At 31.8% G+C, this 20,083-nt stretch overlaps 1 protein-coding gene across 9 annotated transcripts in view; it reads right to left on the bottom strand.

Moving 5' to 3' along the window:
- The window catches only part of MYO16 (myosin XVI), an 899,069-nt gene that overhangs the window by 554,140 nt on the left and 324,846 nt on the right, over positions 1-20,083 (bottom strand). For all 9 annotated transcript variants that reach the window (XM_074299517.1, XM_074299521.1, XM_074299522.1 and 6 more), the window contains one exon: positions 1,455-1,563. In XM_074299517.1, the coding sequence (XP_074155618.1) occupies positions 1,455-1,563 (109 nt within the window). The remainder of the gene's footprint in view (positions 1-1,454; positions 1,564-20,083) is intronic.

Below are 20,083 nucleotides of genomic sequence, written 5' to 3'. Positions count from 1 at the left end.
CTAAAAATGCTGAGAATAAACTTTTTATAAATGTGTACAAGGGTAAGAGTTAAGTAATGAGATGTATATGTTATTGTTCTGCTTCTAATACTAGACTCTGTGGAACCTAGTCATAAAAAATATGCAATTATTAAATTTTTGAACTCTTTTCCAAATGATGGGGAGGTGGAAGGAGGAAGGAAGAGATGTAAATAGCAACACTCAAAAAGGATCAAAATACATCTCTGCCTACTCTTTCATTCTATAGTACAGAGGAATAAATGCCTCATGTGAGTCTACAAACTTATCAAGATGCAAAGAAATTTAATAATTTTTCCTATAGAAGGTGCTAGAAGGTTGGAAACTTTTGGTTCTTTGACTTTCTATCCCAATCACCTAAGTGTGGTATCATGAAAACTGGTTCTGCTGAATCCAAATCTGGTTCCATGAGAAGCATCTAGACTTCACACAACTCCCAACTTTCAAAATTTAGCTATTTGAAATATTATATACATATTTCTTTGTATAAACATCTAACTTTTTGCAAGATGCTATTTAGACAATCAGGAATTGTTCTATCAATGACACCACTTTTCAACTGTTTCTCTGCCTGGTTTTATGTTTATAGAACAAGATGCCCCTCTTAGGAAAAGCTCATCTTAATTCACCCTTGGTTAATTCAAGTTTTGATTAACACAATCTTTATCAATCTCCTTCCTCCCAATGCCTTCTTTTTTAGATGACAGACAGAAACTAGTCCATAGTACAAGATGCCAAGAACCATTTGGTATTCCCTAACCAATTTTTTCTATTTCTTTTTGTTTGCTCATCTCACTTCTTGGTTGTAAATTTCTTAAGAGAAGGAATTATTTTTCTTGTTTATTAATTACATCCTCAATATTTAACATAGTACCTGGCATATAGTTAGCTATTAAAAATGTTTATTGGACTGGATTGGATGAAGCCATAATGTGTCTGGTTAAGTCTTTTGAACTGAATTCTAGGATGTCAGAAAAATAGAAATAAATTTACTGTCATCAGCACAATTTATCCTAACTAAAAACAATTTATATTAAGCCTATATACTTCCTAAGGAGATCTCCACTGTGCAACCAGTCTCTTATTAGTTCAAAATCCAATTATCTGGTTCATTTTACCCTATTTTTCCCTTTTCCCTCCCAGTGGAAAAGCATTATATCTATAAACCTGGTATTAACAATGATGCCTGTAAATGCTTGTTAAAAGCATGTTTGTTAAAATGTCCTTCCATTGTTGCTTTTCTCAGCTTGGGAGTCTTCCCACATGAACAAACTCATAATAAATTATAGTAAGAGTAAAAAAAAGAAAGCTCTAATTAAAAGGTATTTGTATAATACAGTAATTTTTCTTTTGGGGGGTGCATGGAGTATGCATAGTAAACATACTCTTATGGAGATAAAAGCATCAATGAACTTTAAGTGAAAAAGTAAGCTTACCATTTTCATCTAGGTAGGTCAAAAGGATACAGCTTGACTCTGTCCCTTCCACAGCATAATCTAGTGGTATATTCCCATTGACATCCTGCAACAGGACATTGGCTCCAGCCTGCATATAGTGGGAGGAAAGAGAAATGGTTTAAAATGGCATTGAACTATTCTAAAAATAAATCACTTTCATTTCGGATAGATAAATGTACTAGAGAAGTGAGTCATTGAAAGTAATTTGCTTTTTCTATACCAACTTTAAAAATTGAGTGTTCACATCAGAGAATCATAGACTTAGATCTGGAAGGAAACTCAGGGCCAATCTCATTCAGCTACATTATTTTTCAGATAGCTTCAGTTGGTTAAATAACTTGTCCAATGTCAAAAAGGTTAAACTTCGATTAAGGTTATCTAACTAAGTAGTCAGTAATCTTTCTAATATTATCCAGAATAAATAAAGGAAATATAACTATATGAACTTAGGAACATGACTGAAACTCTATGAGATTCACTTTCTTTATTGGTAAACTGAGGTAATTGGTTTAGATAAATTATAAAGTCTCTTCTATCTCTAAAACAATGAATCTGCGAATTATTAGGATAACTGCAAGGTAGTTTTCTCATCTATAAAATGGCTGTGTAAACTACGTCCCTCAAAGAGTCACTTTTGAAGAAAGTGCTTCTAAATCTTTTAAATGCTATACAAACTGAAATATTATTATTATTATTATTATTTTTATATCAATTGATTATATAATTACTCATATCTTCTACTAAATCCCTAATTCATTCTGGAAGAAATGATACTAGGTTCTTTTCAGAAAATGTAAGATCTGTAGCAGATCCTACCATGCTGCAATGACTTTGTGTACCAGCAAAGTGGCCAGCTATGCTTCCGAGGCCAACCTAACTAAATTTAACTAACTTTATGTATAGAAGATTGGAATTTTTGTTCAGGGTATCAGATTTAAAGCTGGAAAGCATAATAAATATCAATGAAGTACAAATAAATACCACTAAGTTTCATTTTATCTTTGATGAGTCTATTATTTGATTCAAATATTTTACCAGATGAAGAAAATGATGACTAGAGAAGTGATTTGCTTAGGGTCCTAGGGCTAGTAAATGTAAGAACAAGGATTTAAACTAAGGTTTTGCTGACTCCATGTCCACAAATATAATCATTATGATGTCTAGAAACTTCTTGTTTTGTTGATAGCGTCTCATAAAATTGTCAAGTCACAAGTTATAATATGCAAAGACAAAGGGAAATCCTGCATCAAGTAAATAAAAAACAAAAAAACAAACAGAAACAATAAGTAATTCATTACCTAATAATGATAATAATATTAAGTGCTATTTTATTATCATTATTGATATACTTTGTTTACTGCTCAATTTTACATTTCTTTGCAGATAGGTCTTAAATTCCAGAGCTTTCTAAATAATTTACCTGATCTGATTTTCAGGAGAACCCCATCTGCATTGATCCCGTGGCTTTCCCTTCCTCTACTACCCACCCTAACCTCTAAAAAAGTAGGGGAAAAGAACTTCATTCAGGCTTCTGCAGATTTTCACATTTTTAAAAAATATATGTTCTATACCCCTGATGATTTTTTCTCTAGTCTCCACCTAATCCCAACAGACCTCTGTATACACTAATTGTCAAAATATTAGTCAAAATGTCCCAAATACATTTTCCATTGTTGAAATAAGATAAAAATAATCATCTCTTCCAGTCAACTGAATAATTTCTTAACACATTTTTCTGTATAAGAATCCTCTCTCCCCACCATTATAACACTTTCTATAGTGTACAAATACATATATATGTACATATACATATATATATATCTTTATTGGAATAAAAAAACTTTTATATACTCATTAACTAATAATATTAGCAATATGTCTTAACATTTAGACTGCTTCCTGACATTAGATTTCCTAGTATTCTATATCATCAAGGCTACAGAAACTCTCTTTACATGCTACAATCTTTATTAAAAATTATTTAATACATTCATAAGATTTTTTAAATAAGTTTTTAACATTTTAGTCTCAAGGTGAGGTATAATCTTGTGCCATCAAATTATAGATTTCTTTTATTTTCTAAACTATGTTAAGGGTGGATCATTTTTTTTCATTTTATTTTTTAAATTAAAGCTTTTTATTTCCAAAACATATTTTTAAGTAATTTTTCAACATTGACCCTTGCAAAATCTTGTGTTCCAAATTTTTCCCTCCTTCCCCCCATTCCCTCCTCTAGATGGCAGGTAATCCAATACATTTAAATATGTTAAAAATAGATGTTAAATATGCATATATATTAACATGTTTAACAATATGTATGTGTATACATATTGTTAACATGTATACATATGTTAATTTAACATACATATACATATGTTAAATATGTATACATATTTATAAAGCTATCTTGCTGCAGAAGAAAAAATCATATCAAAAAGGAAAAAAAAAAACTGAGAAAGAAAACAAAATGCAAGCAAACAACAACAGAAACAGCGAAAATGCTGTGTTGTGGTCCATACTCAGTTCCCACAGTACTCTCTCTGGGTATAGATGGCTTTCTTCATCACAAGATTATTGGAATTGACCTGGATCATCTCATTGTTGGAATGAACCATGTCCATCAGAACTGATCATTGTATAATCTTGTTGGTGCCATGTACAATGATATCCTGATTCTGCTCATTTCACTTATTATCAATACATATAAGTTTCCACAGGCCTCTCTAAAATAATCTTGCTGATCATTTCTTATAGAACAATAATATTTCACAACATTCAAATATCATAACTTATCCAGCCATTCTCCAACTTATGGGAATACACTCAGTTTCCAGTTTCTTGCCACTAAAAAAAAAAGACTGCTACAAACATTTTCTCTCCTTTAAGATCTCTCTGGGATATAAGCCCAGTAATAAACACTGCTGGATATGAACAATTTGATAACTTTTTGAGCATAGTTCCAAATTGCTCTCCAGAATGTCTGGATCCATTCACAATTCATCCAACAATATATTAGTGCCCAGCTTTCCCACTTCCCCTCCAACATTCAACATTATCTTTTCTTTTCATCTCAGCCAATCTGAGAGGTGTATAGTGGTACCTCAGAATTGTCTTAATTTGCTTTGCTCTAATCAATAATGATTTACAGCACTTTTTCTTTTCTTTTTTTAATTATTATCTTTGTTTTTTTATTTTTTTATTTTATTTTTATTTATTTTTAATTTTTATTAATTTTATAATTATAACTTTTTTTTGACAGTACATATGCATGGGTAATTTTTTTACAACATTATCCTTTGTTCTGTTCCAAATTTTCCAAACTTCTGTTCCAAATTTTCCCCTCCTTCCCTCCACCTCCTCCCCTAGATGGCAGGCAGTCCCATACATGTTAAATATGTTATAGTATATCCTAGATACAATAGATGTGTGCAGAACTGAAATTTCTTGTTGCACAGGTTCCGAGAGATGCTAGCTTTCTGGGGTTTTAATCTTCACCTCTGGTGTTTACACCCTCTCCACTTCTCCTGGCTTGCTGCCAAGACGGAGTATCCACACTGGGGTAAAAGCCTCTTCTCAGAAATGGCAGAGATTGTACCTCTCCCCCCTCTGGTCTGAGCTGTGTGAGCTGCCTGTCTTGCTCTGGCTTGCCTGCCCTCAGTCTGTGCCCAGTCTGTTCGACCCTCCCCCGAGCAAATACAGACCTTCTCTGATGAATTTCAAGGATGTTGTCTCTTGGTGATTACTTGTGGGTTTTTTTTTATGGTCAAGCATTAACTCTGAGGCTTTTCATGAAGTAAGTCCTGAGAGAAAGCTCAGAGCTCAAGCAGCTGTTTGCCTCCATGCCGCCATCTTGGCCGGAAGTCCCCCCCAAAGAGATCTTAAAGAAGGGAAATGGACCTGTGTGTGCAAGAATGTTTGTGGCACCCCTCTTTGTAGTGACCAGAAACTGGAAACTGAGTAGATGCCCATGAGTTGGAGAATGGCTTGATAAGTTATGGTATATGAATATTATGGACTATTATTGTTCTGTAAAAAATGACCAGCAGGATGATTTCAGAAAGGCCTGGAGAGACTTACATGAACTGATGCTGAGTGAAATGAGCAGGACCAGGAGATCATTATATACTTCAACAACAATACCATATGATGATCAATTCTGAGTGATGTGGCTCTCTTCAACAATGAGATGAACTAAATCAGTTCCAATAGAGCATTAATGAACTGAACCAGCTACACCCAATGAAAGAACTCTGGGAGATGACTATGAACTACTACATAGAATTCCCAATCCCTCTATTTTTTTCTGCCTGCATTTTTGATTTCCTTCACAGGTTAAGTGTACACTATTTTAAAATCCAATTCTTTTTGTACAACAAAATAACTGTATAGACATGTATACATATATTGTATTTAACATATACTTTGATATATTTAACATGTATTGGTCAACCTGCCATCTGTGGGAGGGGGTGGGAGAAGGGGGGGAAAAATTGGAACAAAAGGATTTGCAATTGTCAATGCTGGAAAATTACCTATGCATATATATTGTAAATAAAAAGGTATAATAATAGTAATAATAATAATAAAGTGAGTTCATATCACAGAATCAAAAGTCTTTGGATTTATCAAACAGTAAATTACTATATTCACTGACTACTTTGTCAGTGTCCTTAATCTATTCCACTTATCCATCACTCTATTTCTTAGCCAGTACCAAATAGTTCTGATAATTGTCAATTCACAATCGAGTTTTACATCTGGTACAGGTACACCATCTTGCTTTGTATTTTTCTTTTTATTAGTTTTCTTGATATTCTTGAAATTTCGTTCTTCCTGTTGAATTCTATTATTTTTTCCTACTTTATAAAGTAATTTTTGGCAGTATAATTGATATGGCACTGAATAAGTAAATTAATTCCAATACAAATAATATTTTTAATATATTAGCTCATTTTACCAATGAGTATGTGATATTTTCCCAAATGCTTAAATCTGACTTCATTTGTGTAAAAAGTTATAATTTTATACATATAGTTCCTGGATTTGCCTTGGAAGTAGACTACTAAAGATTTTATATCTACAATTATTTTAAATGAAATTTCTCTTTATATCTCTTGCTACTATGCTTTGTCTGCAATATACAAGAATTTCAGTGATTCATGTGGGTTTATTTTATATCCTGCAACTTTGCTAAAGTTGTTGAGTTTTTCCAGCAATTTATCAGTTGATTCTTAAGATTATCTATATATAACATCATATCCTCTGCAAATAGTGATAGCTTTATTTTCTCAGTACCTAGTCCAATTCCTTCAATGTTTTTTCCCCCTCATTGCTAAATTTAGTATTTCTAATGGAATATTGAACAATAGTAATCATAATAGCATTCTTGTTTCACTCGATCTTATTGGGAATGCTTCTAGCTTATCCCTATTATCTATAATGGTTATTGATAGTTTTAAAAAGATGCTATTTATTATTTTTAAGGAAAACTCCATTTATTACTAATGCTCTTTAGAATTTTTAATAAGTATGGGTGCAGTATTTATCAAAGGATTTTTCAGCATCTATGAAATAAAAATATGATTTCTGTGGGTTTTTTATTTATATTATCAATTATGCTCCTAATTTTTAAACAACCCTACATTCCTGGTATAAATCCCTATTGGTCATGTTGTATGATTACTGTAATCTCTTTTTTAATATATTACATCAGTATACATTAGGCAAAATCTTCTGTAATTTTCTATGTTTTGGCTCTTTCTATTTTTAATATGAGGACCATAATTATGTCATAAAGGAAAATCAGTAGGCCTTTTTTTTTTCCTATTTTTTCCCAAACAGTTTATATAGTATTGGAATTAATTGTTCTTTAAATGTCAGGTAAAATTCACTTGTAAGATTTTTTTCTTAGGGATTTCATTGATATCTTGTTCAATATGTTTTAAGTATGTCCTATTAATCTGGACAATTTATATTTTTGTAAATATTCATCCATTTCACTTAGATGGTCAGATTTATTTCTCTACAGTTGAACAAAATAGGTTTTAACTGTTATTTTGATTTCCTCTTCCTTAGTAGTGAATTCACCCTTTTCATTTTTGATTCTAATAATTTGGTTTTTTAAATCACATTAACCAAAGTTTGTCTATTTAATTTTTTTCATAAAATCTGTTATTAGTTTTATTTATTAGTCCAATGATTTTTTTAAATTATTAATCTCTCCTTTGATTTTTCAGAATTTCTAATTTGGTATTAAATTGGGGATATTTTTATTTGTTCTATTTCTAACATTTTTAGTTGCATGTCAATTCATTGATCTCTTCCTTCTCTATTTTATTTATGTAAGCACTTAGAAATGTAAAATTTCACCTAAGAATTGTTTTGGCTGAATCCCATGTTTTGGTATCTTGTCTCATTATTGTCATTCTATTGAATGAAATTATTGGTGGTTTCTTTGATGTGTAATTTAATCCATTTATTCTTTAGAATTAAAGCATTTAGTTCTCAATTAATATATAGTCTATCTTTTCACAGCCTTTTACTACATATAATTTTTCTTGTATCATGATCTGTAAAGGAAGCACTTACTACTATCTTTTTACATTTTATTTTGAGGTCTTATGCTTTAATACATGGCCAATTTTTGTGTAGGTGTTCTCTACTGCTGAGATAAAGGTATACTCCTTTCTATTCTCATTCAGTTTTCTCCAGAGAACTATATCTAACATTCCCAGAAATTATTTATCTCTTCAACTTCTTTCTTACTTTTTGTTTTTTTTTTTTATCTAGATCTGAGAGGAAAAAAGTCGAGATCCCTCACTAATATAGTTTTATTATCTATCTCCTCCTATAATTCATTCAATTTCTTCAAAAATTTAGAAGCTTTACCGTTTGCTGCATATAGCTTTAGTATTTATGTGATTTCATTATATTGCACCCCTCAACAAGATATAACTTCCTTTTTTTTCTTTTTAAATTGGATTTATTTTTGTTTTTGCTTTGTTAGAGATTATAATTACTATCCCTGCTTTCTTTGTTTCAATTTAAGCATAATAGATTCTCCTCTAGCCCCTTACCTTAACCTGTATGTATTTCTCTGCTTCAAATGTATGTCTTGTAAACAGCACATTGTGGGATTCTGGTTTTTAATACATTCTATTTATTTCCATTTTAGGGGTGAGTTATCTCATTCACATTTATAGTTATGATTGCTAACTGTATTTCCCAACATGCTATTTTTCACTTGTTTATTCTCTCCCTTACAATTTACCACTTCTCTTCTCACAAGTATTTTAATTCTTATTACCACCTAATATATCCTTCTTTTGATCAGTCCTCTCCCCATTCTATTTTGCCCGTCTCTTTTTACTTCATTATAGGTTCAGATAGAACATTGTCCATTTTTGAAAATTCTGAAGAAATTTTGCTATGCTTGGTATCTTAGATATGCCTCTAGGAATAGCAAAAATATCAGAAGAATTTTCCTAATTTAATATTTCCCACGTGATCATCACATTTCTATTTTTCTCATTGCCAGTAGTTATATGGATTATTTTCCTGGGAAAATAAATTCCAGATTCACATAACCCTGGGATAAGTTTATCTACATATTGCTTTTTCTTGGTTTTTATGTATCACAGGTTCAAAGCCAAGAAGATGACTTAATTGTATAATAGTTGGTTTTTATCAAGAAACTAAAATTAATCAACATTTTACATTCAAAATCAGTACTTCCTCAAGTTAGTCCCACAAGTGATGACTGAAAAGTACTAATTAGACTTTGAACAGGTATTCTATACCATTGTTTAAATGGGACAACACTCCCTGTTCCCACCATAGTTTAAATGACATTTCCAGTATATTGAAAATGAAACTTACTATCGTTACCTTTGAAGGACAATGTTATTTACTTTTGTTCTAAGTAAATTGAGCCAATATTATAGATTTCATGAAAATTGCAAACATTTTCCATTTGAATTGGTTATTATTATTGTATCTATTATTAATAGATAATTAGTTTGTAGAGAAATAGAGCAATCTTTCCATTTCTCCCTGTGGCTCACTTTTCTGAAGATTACTGTCTGTGCTCACCCCCATCTTATCCTACTTGCTAAGACCATCAATTTTCATTCCTTAAAATTTTGTCCCAATATTTGACCCACTCAAAGTACACAGTCACCTACCCTTAAGTCCCTTGGCTTTTTGTCCAATTACTGTTCATCCCTTTCCAAATTCCAGCTCTTGAATATGCCCACTTCCTTCCTTCTTAGGATGTAATGGAGAAGATCAGACAAATGTGCTGACTATTCATTTTTAAAAAATTCTTGTCAGATGTATTCTGCTCCTCCTCCTACTCCTTGATTCTTTCTCTTCTCTCTTTAAGTCATCTAAGCTATCTTTATTCCTTCCTTCTCAACAGAAGATTAATTCATGATTCCCTAAGGAAAATAATACCCACCATTTATGTAGTTTTTATACATGTCACTATGCTAAGCTACTTTACAAATGTTATCTCAATTGAAGTAATGTCACAATCTCTTTTTATTACTTATTTTTGTACTTCATTACTTAAAGAACACCAAGCACCCTTTTGTCACACCAGATTCTTTTGCTCTAGGCTAAAGAGTAAGAAGACTTTCTGTCTAATGGCAAAACCTCTATTTCTGCTCATATTTCATCTCTACTTTACTCTTCCTATTTCTCCTTGGAGTTGCCTCTTGGATTATGATAACCCCCACTTTCTTAGCTAATATTCACCATCTTGCTCTTCATTGGTTACTTATTTGAAAATATGCCCAGATCTCCCCTAATCTTAAAAACAAAAACAAAATACTCCTCTTAATCTTACAATGCCTGCAAGCTATTCTTGCTTCTGTTTCAGACTCATATTACTTTAATAGCAAAAAGCAGATTCTATAATACTTTGTTCTCGGTTTTCTCTCACCTTCCATTCCTCAGTGCCTTGGATTTTGGCTTCCTACTTCATCATTCAAGTGAAACAGTTTTATACAAGATCAGTGATGTTCTCTTTTGATGACATTTTTCTTAGTCATTAATTTTGAGCTTTCTATTAAAGCATATAGTTCAGTTGAGATCAGTTTCATGCTATGTCCACCCTTGGTTTTCATGATATCATTCTGCTCTTTATTTTTCTTCCCATTTATATGACCACTCTTTTCTTGTTTGTTTGAAAAATAATCATTATTGTCTTACTGCTTGTTTATTCCATGATGCTGTCCTAGGACCTATTCTCTGTCTTCATGACCTTATGAGTTCAAGTTCTTGTGTTTACCTTCCTGAACTTCAATCCCATATCAGCAATTGCTCATTGATTATCTTCAATTTGTGTTTTCTGTAGGTATTGCAAAATGATTATTTTTCAATCTGTATTTATTAGGGTGTTTTTTTTTCACCCAAAGCCTCTTCTTAACTTATTTCTTCTGAGAACAATACCATCCTTTTAGTTACCAAAATTCATCACCTCAGGATTACCATCAACCCTTTCTTCCACACATACCATTACCAAGTCTTATTGATTTTTCTTCCATAATATATTTCTTCTCTATCAATTGTTCTCCTTACATGTGGTCACTATCTAGGTCCAGCCCTCATCACTCTTCACCTGTATTAACCAATAGAGCAAACTAACATACTTATGTTGTACCACTGTTCTATACATCAGAGATAAAGGCACAAAAATGAAAAGTGTTCTTCCCTGAGTAAACTTATAGAAGAAATATACAATACATGTTTATATTTTGTGTGTTTGTGTGTATGTGTATGTATACAATATGGGGGGATATTAGTAGTAAAAGAGGATAAAAAAGTTGCATTTGATCTAAGTTTTGAAGACAACTAGATATTCTAAGAGATGGGAATGGAAAGGGACTACACTTTAGACAAGTGAAATAACTTGGATAAAGAAGTAGAAATGGGAAATGGAATATCATGTATGGGGAATAGAATTAAGACCTGTTTAGCTGGACCAAAAATTTAAGGGGAATAATGTATAAAATGGTTGTAAAAATAGTCTGGAGCAAGGTTATAAAAGAAAAGATTCTAAACAAAGGAATTTTACTTTGATTTTTAATTTGATTCTAAGGATAAGAAGGAACCTTGCATAGTTTATTGTGTTGGGGAGTAGCATGTCAGATTTGTACTTTATTTGTACATTTGGAGGGTACACTGAAAAGAGAAAAAACACAAGGCAGGAATATCAACAAAGATACTATTGCTATAGTCTAAATGAGAGATAATAAGGGCCTGAGTTGTGTGGAGTGAAAGATCAAGGATTAGACTGAAGTTGCAAACCTACAGAACTGGAAGCATGTTGATGCTGTCATTAAAAAAAAGGACTAGTCAAGGAATTTCAGGCAGAAAGCTAATGATTGCTCTTTTTTAATAAGTGTGTACATATAGCTGTAGATACTCATGTATATGTGTTTACATATACACATATACATAGAAATATATATACACATATGAGTATATGTAGATGAAAAATATGTCCATAATGGCAAAATGTCCAGTGGATAGTTGGTAATGAGGGACTATGTGCAGTTATTATTTCCTTTTTATTATATTCATATTTTATATACTTACAGGTGTATTTGATAACATATCCTATAAACCAGATTCATACACTACTTGACCATGGTTAGTTATACAGCAATATAGCTGAATTCATATCATCTGATAGTTTCAATGCCAAGTAACTGATTAGAGAGCACTGGAATATATGCCTGAGGGAGAAGTGGGATGAAGTGTTGGTTCTTTGTGATGTTGGTAAAGTTACTTCTTTTATCTATGGGATCTTTTCCCACATTTATACAAATAAGAAGTTTGTGCTCAATGATATATAAGTTCTATTACATATATCAGCTATAAATCCATGCATCCTCTTAGTGGTTATTGCTATTCAGTCATTTAGTATTCTCTGATTTTTCGTGACATTGTGAACAATATTATCCTTGGGTTTTTCTTGATAAGAATACTGGAGTAGTTTGCCATTTCCTTCTCCAGTATTGTCCTGGTTACCCTATGGCAACTAATAAAATGTATATGTTCACGATTTAACTGAGATGAGGCTATTTGCTACTTTATTAAAGGACCTAGACTCTTATGGTTTTAAAGAGGCTGTTCAATTAAAAGTATATTTATTGAGCATCTAATTTATCACTCACTTGCTCTGGTGAACATCTAACATTTTCATTGTGAGTATTCTCTTAAATCATGGTTGCCACCCATCAATGCCTATCTATACTTTAATATTCTTATCTATATTCTCCCATAAGATCATCATAGAAGAACCTCTAATCAGCTAGGACCCTTTCTCTCTTTCTCTTTATACCATGGGGATGTTGATGAAACACATACGATCCATGATTATTGGTTTTTCCTTGATTTTACCACTAGAAAAAATATTCTTTTTAAATCATTTATTTCTTGATGAAATACTTTATATCAATGCTTCTTAAACTTTTTCTATTTAACAACCCATTTTTGCCTGAGACATGTTTATGTGATCCCAGGTATATGAATATATAAAATAGACATATGCATCAAATATTTACTAATAATAAATCATAATTTCATCACTCCTACATTTAATTACATGACTTCATATGGGGACATAACCCATAGTTTAAGAAGCCTTGCTAAATGGTTTTAAATACAATAGAAATGAGCTATTTCTGTACAATAGTGTTTGTACAAATGTCTGTACAAAAGATGTCTGTGGCTATTTAGCTATGTTTTCAGTCATTTCTTACTCTTTGGGACTTCCCTTGGGATTTTTCCCCCCATCCTGACCACCTGAGGGTCTTCCCCTCCCTGATTTATTTATTTTTAAAATATGGATGTCATTATTGGGTTACTTTGTGTTTTTTTCTTTTATAGTGACATTCCTTAGATAGAAGTCAAAGGGAAGTTTGAAGCTTTTTTCCTTCCCCCTTCCTTTCTTCTTTCCTTCCTCCCTTCACTCCTTCATTCCTCCTTCTTTGCATTCCTCTCTCCCTTCCTCCCTGCTTTTCATTATGTGCCACCTCCTTCATGTCATAAATGAAAGCAAAAAAAGAGGAAGAAAGAGACACACATAGTAAAAAGAACAAGAACAAGACCATGAACAAGTCGAAAAAAGAAAAGAAAGAAAAGATAAAAAATTAAAATGAAAGAAAAGAAGAATGAAAGGAAGAGAAAAAGGAGAAATAAAACTCTCAACACCAGAACATTGTTATTGATGTACTGAATAGCATGCTAGATTTTTTTTTGTAAAAATATCTTTCTTTTCACTATTCAGTTTTTGCTCTAGCCAAACATTTATATATGTGTCAACTTCTAGGATAAATTGCAAGACAGTTAGAAATGGATACATGACATACATAATAAATGAAGCCTAGAAAGACTAAACAGTAGGTAAACCATATGTTAGTTACCTAAATTTACAAGGATACAATTTTTTGTAAAGCTTTTTGTTTTCAAAGTATATACATAGATAGTTTTTAACATAGACAGTTTTAATTCTCATTTTTTGTCCTTCCCTTTTCCTTAACCTTTCCCCTAGATGATAAATAATCTAGTATATGTTAAACATGTGCAATTAATTATTCTATACATATTTCCACAATTATCATGCTGCCCAGGAAAAATCAGACCAAAAAGGAAAAAAAAAAAGAAAAAAATGCAAGCAAACAATAAAAAGGTGAAAATACTATGTTGTGATCCACACTCAGTTCCCATAATCCTCTCTCTGTGTGCATTTCCATCACAAGACTATTTGAACTAGCCTGAATCATATCACAGTTGAAAAGAACCAGATTCATCGGAATTGATCATCATATAATCTTAGCTCTGTTCAGTGTTCTCTTTGTTCTACTTACTTCACTTAGCATCAATTTAGGTTTTTTTTTTAATCATTCTGTTGATTGTTTCTTACAGAACAATAATATTCCATAACTTTCATATACCATCAAAGATACCCTCTTGAAATTGTAATGTTAAATATTTTGCTTTCTTTTCCTTAGTGGTAATGATTTCATTTAATGTAAAAAAAATAATAAAAAGAAGCATACTTAAATGATGTAATGCCTTACAATATCCCAAATCCTGAGATTTTTAAGATCCTAAAAGTGGAAAGATTATAAATTGCAATATAGGGAAAGTACTTGTGAATAATAAGGTCTATCAAGATACTGGCTTATTTTTTCCTATCAGAGCAAGATCAACTGAGAGTCTGAATATCAAATAGTCATCAATTGCCCAGTAGTCTTTTCTTATTTCTCTAACTTTAATCAATGTCATCATGAAAGTCCCTGGACATCTGTCCTTTCCCCAAAATTCATAGTCCTACTAGAGCCAAATAAGAACTCTTTACAACCCTTCTAAATTGGCTTGGGAGAGGATGCTCCATTTCCTCTAGGGCTCTAAAGGAGTAAATCACATTCTATCTGGGTCTTTAGTAAACCTGATGTATTTCTCTCATCTATCTGACTAGCCTTCATATTATAACCATATCCCATCAATAAAGTTGGGTTGCTTTACTTCTTGTTGTGATTCCTTAATTTCTAGGAGGGGATCTTAGCATCCCTAATATTCCTAAGTCTGTGTGATGGTCACTTTTCTGAAAAGATTTAAGAATTCACTTCCTTTTAAATGTTAATAAAAGATAATCCTACAAATTACTCTTGTAATTTTTCAAGGAATCAAAAGGAATATTCCCTCTAAAAATCACAACTTTTTTGCAAATATGTACTGAGTTTCTTACTTGGGGGAAGAGAGGATTTGTTCATCTACTACTTACAATTTTTATTTTTTTTTTGCTTTTAGTTTTGCTAATCAACCCAAAATTGCAGTATGGGGTTCCCATTCTTTCTTTAACACAAACAAGTGGGAACAAAGAGATTTGCAAGAGTTTATGGCATCATTCAGTACAAGCTCTAGAGGGTTCTGAAAATGCTAAAATAAATAGGGCAGAAAACAGCAGACAGATTTTATAGCATGCCAACAAAGCTTTAAGTGTCCTTGGAAGATGAAACACAGAATCAGTGGGGGGGGGGAACTAACCCAGAAACTTATTCAAAATAATTAAAAGCATCCAAGATTATCAGACCTATAGAATATTTTTCAGTAAATTTTCTTTTTTTCAAATTGTAACTTTACCATTATCAACAATATATAAACATCTCAATATTAAAAGAAAAACAAAATATTAGACAAGAGCTTTGTCTAAGAAACTAAACTTCCACTACATTTATTTACCTAGTTATAGTTTTTATTTTCACAATGCCTATCATGTTGAATATGTTTATTTTGCCAAAAAAAAAGTTATACATGGTCAGCAGAAAATACTATCCAAGAATTTTGAGCTCTTTAATATCCACTTAATGAAATCTGCACACAAGTATTTTACATACTCCCTCAGTTTCCTCTTTGAAGCATTTCTCCATTAGAATGTCAACTTAAGAATGGGGATGTTCAATCTTTTTTTGCTTGAACTTGTATTCCCACATTTAAGCACTGTTTGGTATCCCTCTAGGTGTTAAGAGATGTTTTTCTCTATTTTAATCATTAGCTACTGATTTTCCTCCCTGCCTACAAAGTTCAACTAGTTTCCTAGAACATAATTATCTCCTATTACTAAAAAGTTATTGGTGTTATAAGATTTAGAACATAGAGATATCTCTTATTAGTATACTTATTAAAATACTTCATTAGTATATTCCAGTTGGAGGTATAGGGAATGGAAGTGACACAGTTGACTTCTGTGACACTTGCCCAAAGTGACACAGCTGGTAAATATTAAGTACAAAACCATAATTCCTTTTTCTCAATGAATTCCTCCCCTTGTCCCTAATAAACTACTCATCAACAGGTCAGATATCTAGCAAAAGAGACATAGGTATCAACCTTACTGAATATGTGGATTACAGAATGAGACTAAAAAGCTAAATATAGAGCCACAGGGTTCCTTGTAGTTGGGTTTAGACCCTTCTGATATTTCCCAGCCATTGGAGAGGGCATATGGTATTGGAACCAGTCACTATTGGCTAGCTATGGATAAGAGGCATGGAGAAAGAATAAGCCAGGTTTTTGGCACACTGCTCTTTCTCTTTTGTACTTGAGTCAGTCACAAGTAATGTTGGTGTGATTCCATCTGCCTACCCTTGTTAGAGCTGTAGGCACTGGAACAGGCACTTTACATATGTCAAGGGGAGCACCCTTATGCTCCCTTTGCCTAGTGGTTATTAACAATTGACTGGGGAGGGCAGAATAAAAAATGTATAACTTTTTAGCTCTTTCTCATAGTTTGGCAGACAGTATAAAGGAAGTTTCAAGAAATATATTTTATTTTCTAGAGATAAAGATTACCCATAAGGATGATTTTTATATTAATTTATCAGTAGTAAATTATATTGTAACTAAACAGATGTGTAAGAATAGTGAAAGAAAGGTGGATGATCTGTGTTTGGAAACCTAAACACAAATCTCAGTTTATTTTCAATACATCCTGAGGTAAATGTCTTACTCAATATCTCAACCTAATTATGTCAAAAAGTGCTTCAATTTTCCCCTAACGATAATCCTCTTATCTACTTCACTTTTTCCATCAGTAAGAGCACCATTCACTGGTGCCTCTACTTTCAAAACTTTGGAGATATCTTTAATTCTTTTCTATCCTGTGTTGTTTAGGTAAATTCAGCTACTAAATCTATTCAGGAATTTCTTGTTCAAAAAGGAAATTGTAGTTGAGTGTCACTTGATATTAGATACAAAATTAGTAATTAAGTGTGTGAAACATAGCATGTTGTTATAAAAGAAAAAGTGTATTGGACATGAAGTCATCAGAGATCAGACCTTGAAACATATCACTAATAATTTAGTTCTGTGATTAAGTGCCAGTCCTAAGCCTGTTTACTAATCAATAAAATGGAAATAGTAATAAATATAGTACTTAACAAAATTATGTAAGATCATAAAAGACTTTGTAAACCTTAAAATCCTATATTGTAGTAAGGTCATTTATTAGTATTTTATAATAATTTCTTATATATAGTTCTGGTTGTCCCCCTCTTTTTTTCAAAAATTTATTTTCCATGCCTCTGAAGTATTTATACTAATGGTGTCAAATTCACATAAGAAAGGATTCTTACAGGCATATTGACTCAGAAAATATCAAATTAATATTATCTAGATTTTATTGTATTTTTTTTCATTTTATAAAACAATTCCCAATTGCATTTTAAATCTGATATTATTCATGTGCCCATTATAATGCATTATACAAACGAACAATTAAATTATACAATTAAATTCAATGCAATTCTATTCAATTCAATTAAAATTTTGTTAAGGTACTATGTTATCCTCTTGGAAAGCAAATAGAACAAATGTGTCAAATTGACTTTAAATAAATGGAGTTCAATCTCAAGACTTACTAAAAATTAAAACTCAGTATTCTTTTGTATTGTAACATCAGTATGTCAATATAAAATTGAAATCTTTTTTAGGTCATTTGAATAAGCTCAACTGCTACTAACCAATGAAACTAATTAGCATTTTGAAGAAAAAAACATTCATTATAAAAACAAGTAAGTCAATAAATGGTTCTTTTACAATTCCATTGGCAAAGGGGGAAAATATGCTATCAGTATGAAAGTCTCTGGAATGCCTTTCTTTTCCTTTCTTGTTTATATTTCATTTTTCAACTCTTTACCCAGACAATGTTGCCAAGAATGTTCTATTATTGACCTTTGGTTCATAGCAATAAATGAGAGAGTGAAGTAGGAGAAATTATGTAGTGGGGTGTGTGTTGAATGAAAAATCAACAAAAGAAAGTAAATTAGACAGATTATAGAATGTAGTGTCAATTGCAGCTATGATTCTTTGGAACATCTCCAAATCCCCTAACAGGGAAACACCCTTCTGGTGATTTGTCTGGGCATGTCCAAATTTCCTAAATGTCGTAAATTCTGTATTCCCCTTCCACATGAATTTGGATTTGATTGGACACTTAAGATATGATTTTCATTCATCCTTCTATTCATTCATTTATTCATTCTTCCATTCATTCATACATCTCTTTACACAGCTATAACAATTATTAATCAATTTGCAGATGACATAAAGTTGAGAGGGAAAGCAAAAAGTTGTATATTAGAAGTAAGATTCAAATAATGTAACTCTGAGGTATCACCTCACATATCAGATTGGCTGAAATAGCAGGAAAAGGTAATGATGAATGTTGGAGGGGTTGTGGGAAAATGCATTGTTGTTGAAGTTGTGAACAGCCATTCTAGAGAGAAATTTGGACTTTATGTAGTCATTCAAAATATTGTGATACATCAGAAACTATGATAACAATATTCCATAAGTGTTCTGATAAGGATAGGAAAAATTAAGGAGATGATATGTCATCAACAAAAAAAATTATTAAGTATTTACTAAATGTATGGCAATGGGTTAAAATAGTCTCTGCCCTTAAAGAACTCACAATCTGATGGCGGGGGGACAACATCCAAATAATTATGTGCACAAAATATATATAATGCATAAACTGGAAACTATCTCCAAGGGAAGACATTAATTTTTAGATGGACCTAAAAATTCTATAAGAGGCTCTTATAGAAATTAAGAAGATGAAGGAAAGAATTCCACATATTGGATACAACAATTGAAAGGGCATTGAATTGAGAGGACAAGAACTTTTAAGGCAGGAATAGCAACCAGAAAGCTATTTCAATAGTACAAGCATGGAGTAATAAAAGCCTTCATCAGCTGGTGGTGGGGTGATGGGATAGAAAGAAGGACAGGTATAAAAATGTTATGAAGGCTTAATAGGCAAGAATTGATATACTCCATGGAGAAGAGAGAGAACTGAGAAGTCAAGGATGACCCTTAGGTTGAGAGTCTGGGTAACTGGGAGAAGGATGGTATCATCCACAGAAATAGAGAAGTTAGGGAAATGGAGAGGATTAAGAGATAAAATATGAATTCTGTTTTAGACATATTAAGATGTAACATCCAGATAAACATGTCCAATAAATAGTTGGAAATGGGAGGTTGAAGGTCAAGAAAGGTTTCAGCTTTGTATGTAGAGTTAAGAATCAGCTGCATATAGATGATATATGATCTTATGAAAACTGAAGAAATAACCAAGCAAAATATAAGACTGTATGGGGAAACATTTGAAAGATGTGAGATGAAAGAAGGTAGAAAATTATATATTTAGCAATGAATACAAATCACAAGTAGCAATAATAGCACCGCCTTTGCCTTCTGTGCATTCAAATAATGCTTTTTTTTTCTTTTTTCTCAACAAAATTTTACACAAACTGATGCTGAGTAAAACAAACAGAACCAGGAATTCATTGTACCCAATAATACCAAGAATGTGCAATGATCAATTATGAAAGACTTGGTTCTTCTCAGCTGTTCAATGATACAAGGAAATCTCAAAAAAACTTTGCATATAAAATGCAATCTGCATTCACAAAAAGAACTATAGAAACTGAATGTAAATCAACACATCTGTATTCACTTCTTTTTTCTGTGTTGTTTTTTTCTTCCATGGTTTTTCCCTTTTGTTCTGATTTTTCCTTCCCAACTTGATT

The sequence above is a fragment of the Sminthopsis crassicaudata genome, chromosome 3 (genome assembly GCF_048593235.1).
Source record: "Sminthopsis crassicaudata isolate SCR6 chromosome 3, ASM4859323v1, whole genome shotgun sequence".
Taxonomy (NCBI): domain Eukaryota; kingdom Metazoa; phylum Chordata; class Mammalia; order Dasyuromorphia; family Dasyuridae; genus Sminthopsis; species Sminthopsis crassicaudata.
This window is presented reverse-complemented; position numbering and strand designations above follow the sequence as displayed.